This window comes from Lupinus angustifolius, chromosome LG13 (assembly GCF_001865875.1).
Source record: "Lupinus angustifolius cultivar Tanjil chromosome LG13, LupAngTanjil_v1.0, whole genome shotgun sequence".
NCBI lineage: Eukaryota > Viridiplantae > Streptophyta > Magnoliopsida > Fabales > Fabaceae > Lupinus > Lupinus angustifolius.
The window spans coordinates 8,788,161-8,792,848 of NC_032021.1; the positions used below are offsets into that span (position 1 = coordinate 8,788,161).

A 4,688-nucleotide genomic window follows, 5' to 3' on the forward strand; every position below is an offset into this window, starting at 1 on the left:
TCAGTAGCAAAGATGATACGTGACTATTTGGGATCACGTTGTGCAAGAGGAATATCAACCACAGTTGGGCCAACGAAGTTATGTGCTTTCGGTAAATTCGCAATGGATGGCCATTAGAGTTAGTGGTGTAAGATTGTCTAGGAATGCACAACTTTTGAGCGGTGTTACTCGGGTGGAACCCGCCTTGGGCTAGAGTACGAGACTTCTTAATCATCCAGTTGTACTCGTCCTCGGTCCCCTCGGTTGCTGCATCATATGGGCACCCAACAGGTTATTGATTGTATCTCTATCAAATAACATCGTTTTTCCTCTCACCCAGGATTTGTAAGCCAGCCTTTCTCCCCCCTCCTCTAGCGGCTAAGCATTTGTATAAAATTCTCGTACTACCTCTGGATCAAATTTCTCATTGGGGGTGACCAATGGTCCGCTCATGATGCAAAGTTTGTGTGTGTGCACTAACTGATGAAGAAGTAGAGAACTAGGGCTCTTGGTGAGATTCATGAGGTTTTTTCGTGTTTGATTGCAATGGGGTTGTGAGGGGTTAGACCCCTCACCCATGTTTTTAAAAGCAATTTCTTGGTCTCTCGCTTGAGCGAGAATCTCAGAAAAATGGACCTGTCAGCCTCGCTTGGGCGAGGACTTTCTAGAACATTCCAAAAATTTGAGGCCTTCCTCGCTTGGACGAGGCCTCTTCCGCTTAAGCGAGGAACCTAGCACTGAAAGGTCACCTTCCTCGCCTGAGCGAGGTATGCCTCGCTTGGGCTAGAATTGCCCAAAAATTCCTCTTTTTTTTAACCTATGCAAGCAGAAAACGAAGCTGGATTGCCTTCCAATTAGTGATTGTTTAGCATCATTAGCTCGACGCCTGTTCTGTTATGCCTTTGATAAGTTGATGATTGTGGTGAGTCGTTCGACGTCACCACCCAAGTAAGGTTTCACCCTCTGGCCATTGACTATCCAGCTTCTCTGAGACGTTGGGTCTTGCAATTCGATCGCACCATGCGATTTAACTTGCTTAATTAGGAAGGGTCCTGACCACTTAGACCTCAGTTTACCCAGAAATAACTTCATTCGGGAGTTGAATAGCAGCACACTTTGACCCACCCAAAAGTCTTTTTGACGGATCTTCTGGTCATGATACAACTTGACCTTCTCTTTGTATAATTTGAAAGATTCATAGGCAGTGAGCCTCATCTCCTCCAAATATTGCAACTGGAGTTTCCTTTGGTCACCTGATGCTTTGAGATCCAGATTGAAAAACTTGAGGGCCCAGAATGCTTTATGCTCAAGCTCTATAGGCAAATGACAAGCCTTCCTATGTCATCTTGTGTCGGACCCCATAGTGTTGTAGGACCTTCTCCAATTGCGCATTGTAGAAATGTGATCCTCCATCACTAATAAGTACCCGAGGTGTGCCAAACTGACTGAATACATTCCTCTTCAAAAACTTGATCATAGTCTTAGCATCATACTTTTGTGCAACTATGATCTCTACCCATTTGGACACATAATCCACCGCGACCAGAATGTATACTTGTGAGCACGACGGTGGAAAATGGTCTCATGAAGTTAATCCCACTGTAATCAAACACCTCAATTTCCTGAATGTTTGTCAATGGCATTTCATTTCTCTTGGAGATCCCGCCTGATCTCTGACATTTATCACACTACTGTGCATACTGAAGTGCATCCTTGAATATAGAAGGCCAGTAGAAGCCAGATTACAGGACTTTTGTAGTTGTCCTCTCTCCATTAAAGTGCCCTCCATATAGTGAACTATGATAGTGTGATAGGATGCTCTTAGCCTCTTCTGTGGATCCACACCTTCTCAATAATCCATCTAACCCAATCTTAACAAGATGCGGGTCATCCCACACATATTGACGGGATTCTCGCAAGAATCTTTTCTTTTGATGCCACGACAACTCTTTGGGAATTACCCCTACAACTTTAAAGTTAGTCATGTCAGCAAACCATGGCCTTTCCTGAACCAAGAGAAGCTTCTCATCAGGAAACTCATCCACCACCTCTGATTCTCTCACTGTGATATCTTGATTGACTAGTCTCGACAGGTGATCTGCTACACAATTTTCACTCCATTTTTTATCCTTGATCACCAAGTCGAATTCCTGCAATAAAAAAACCCAACGCAACAATCTCGGCTTAGAATCCAATTTAGTTAGCAAGTATTTTATAGCAGCATGATCAATAAAAATTATGACTTTGGAGCTAATCAAATAGGATCTAAATTTCTCCAAAGCATACACTATAGCTAGTAGTTCTTTTTTTATGGTGGCATAGTTAACTTGTGCCTTATTAAGTACCTTACTAGCATAGTGTATAGCATGGCAAAATTTAGCCTTTCGTTGTCCTAGTACCGCGCTGACGACATATTCACTAACATCACATATAAGTTCAAAATCAAGATGTCAGTCGGGCGCTATTATAAACCTTCTATAGAAACCTGCATGCCCAAGGAAACTCTATATTCCCTTGACATTAAGTGGTGGTGGAAGGTCCTTGATGACCTCAATATTTGCCTTGTCAACATTGATGCCCCGGGAAGAGATCTTGTGTCCCAAGACCACTCCCTCAGTCACCATGAGGTGACACTTCTCCTAGTTCAGTATCAGGTTTGTCTCAACACATTGTTACATAATGATGTCCAGATTTGCCAAACAGCTCTCAAATGACGACCTGAAAACCGAGAAGTCATCCATAAAAACCTCAATGCACTACTCCACAAGATCAGAAAAAATAGCTAACATGCACCTCTGAAATGTTGCCAGTGCATTGCACAATCCAAATGGCATCTTCTTGTATGCGAAGACACCAAAAGGACAAGTGAAAGCTATTTTTCCTGGTCTTGGGGATCCACAGTGATCTAATTATAACCAGAATAGCCATCCAGAAAACAGTAAAATTCTTGTCCAGCCAGCCAATCTCTCAATCATTTGGTCCATGAATGGCAGAGGAAAGTGATCTTTGCGAGTAGCCTGGTTCAGTTTTCGGTAATCAATGCACATTCGCCATCCAGTGACTGTTCTGGTCCGGATCAATTCACCCTTGTCATTCCTAACCACAAGCATACCCCCTTCTTTGGGACCACCTGAATAGGACTAACCCACTTACTATTAGATATGGGATAAATCATCCCAACATCTAATAGTTTCATAACTTCCTTCTTCACCACTTCCTTCATAGTGGGATTAAGACGCCTCTAAGGTTGAACCACTAGTTTGTAATCCTCTTCCATATGAATCTTACACATGCAATAAGATGGATTGATTCTATGCAAATCAGCCAGTGTCCATCCTATTGCCCCTACATTCTTCCTCAGCACCCCAATTAACAGTTGTTCTTCATCACATGAAAAGGCAATGCTGATGATTATTGATTTATGCCCCCCTTCTTGTAAGAATACATACTTCAAATATGAAGGAAGTGCTTTCAAATTCACTCTTGGAGCCTCACATGTCTTCTCTTTTCCCAACTCTTCAAAGTGATTCTGATTAGATACAACATTGTGGGGTGCATCTAACTCTACCAAACATGTCTTGATCATCTTGTCCTCCTCCATACTGTTTCCTTCTAGGTCTCCCCTCAAAATCTTCTCCAAAGGACTACTCCTATTCAAATGAATTTCATGAATAAGTCCTAAATAACATCCACCTGAAATCAGTGTTGCTTGTCCCTCGGATGTTGCATAACCTCAAAAACATTAAAATTCACCTCTTGGTCTTCAACTCTTACCTTTAACTTTCCATCATCAACATCAATAATAACCTGAGCAGTCTTTATGAAAGGTCTGCCCAAAATAAGAGGAACCTCATTATCCTCTTCAATATCCATGATGACAAAATCCACAAGAAAGACCAATACATCTACCTTCACCAAAACATCCTTTGCAACTCCATAAGGATACTTTATAGATGTATCAGCAAGTTGCAAGGTCATCCTGGTAGGCTTGATCTCCAAAATCCAAATTCTTTTCAGCATAGAAAGGGACATCAAATTAATGTTGGCACCTAGATCAAGCAGTGCCTTTCCCATAGATAATTCACCAATAGTGACCAGAATAGTGAAGCTGCCCGAATCTTTAGTCTTCTCAGGCAAAGACTTCTGAATGATAGCATTGCACCCAGCTTCTAAGGTCAGTGTCTCTTCCGAAAACTTTCTTTTCTTTGTCAACAAGTCCTTCGTGAATTTAGCATAAACATACATTTTTTCCTTCGCCTCCATGAATGGAATGTTGATCTGGAGGTTCTTGAATAAATCCAAGAACCTAACGTATTGTCACTCCTTATCTTTCTTGGAAGGTCTCTTTGGATAAGGGTGATCCTTCAACTGAGATAGGTCACCCTTCCTCTTATCAATGTTCTCCTTTATATCATTGATCGAGGCCGTACCCGATACCAATAATATAACAATTAAAACTGCAGTACTAGGAAGTGACTCCTAGGTCGTTTCCCAAGGATTATCTTTCAGGCAAAGCTTCAAACACCTTATACTCACACACACACAAGGGGGGTTTTGCTGTTGGATAGTATGAACATAAATCAAATTCAGAAACAGTAGTTAAACAATGTAATAAAACGGCTAAATCCCTTTGGTTCGTTTGTTCACAACTCAATCCTCGGTTTCAAAAGATTATTTTCAGATTTCAACCATTAACTTCCGAATTTGTT

General features: G+C 41.5%; 1 protein-coding gene across 1 annotated transcript; it reads right to left on the minus strand.

The window, feature by feature from the left end:
- LOC109363565 lies at positions 874-1,622 on the minus strand. Its single transcript, XM_019609825.1, has 2 exons — positions 1,535-1,622; positions 874-1,292 (listed from the first exon to the last, which is right to left on the minus strand). Exons 1-2 carry the CDS (start codon positions 1,620-1,622, stop codon positions 874-876), a joined length of 507 nt encoding a protein of 168 aa, XP_019465370.1.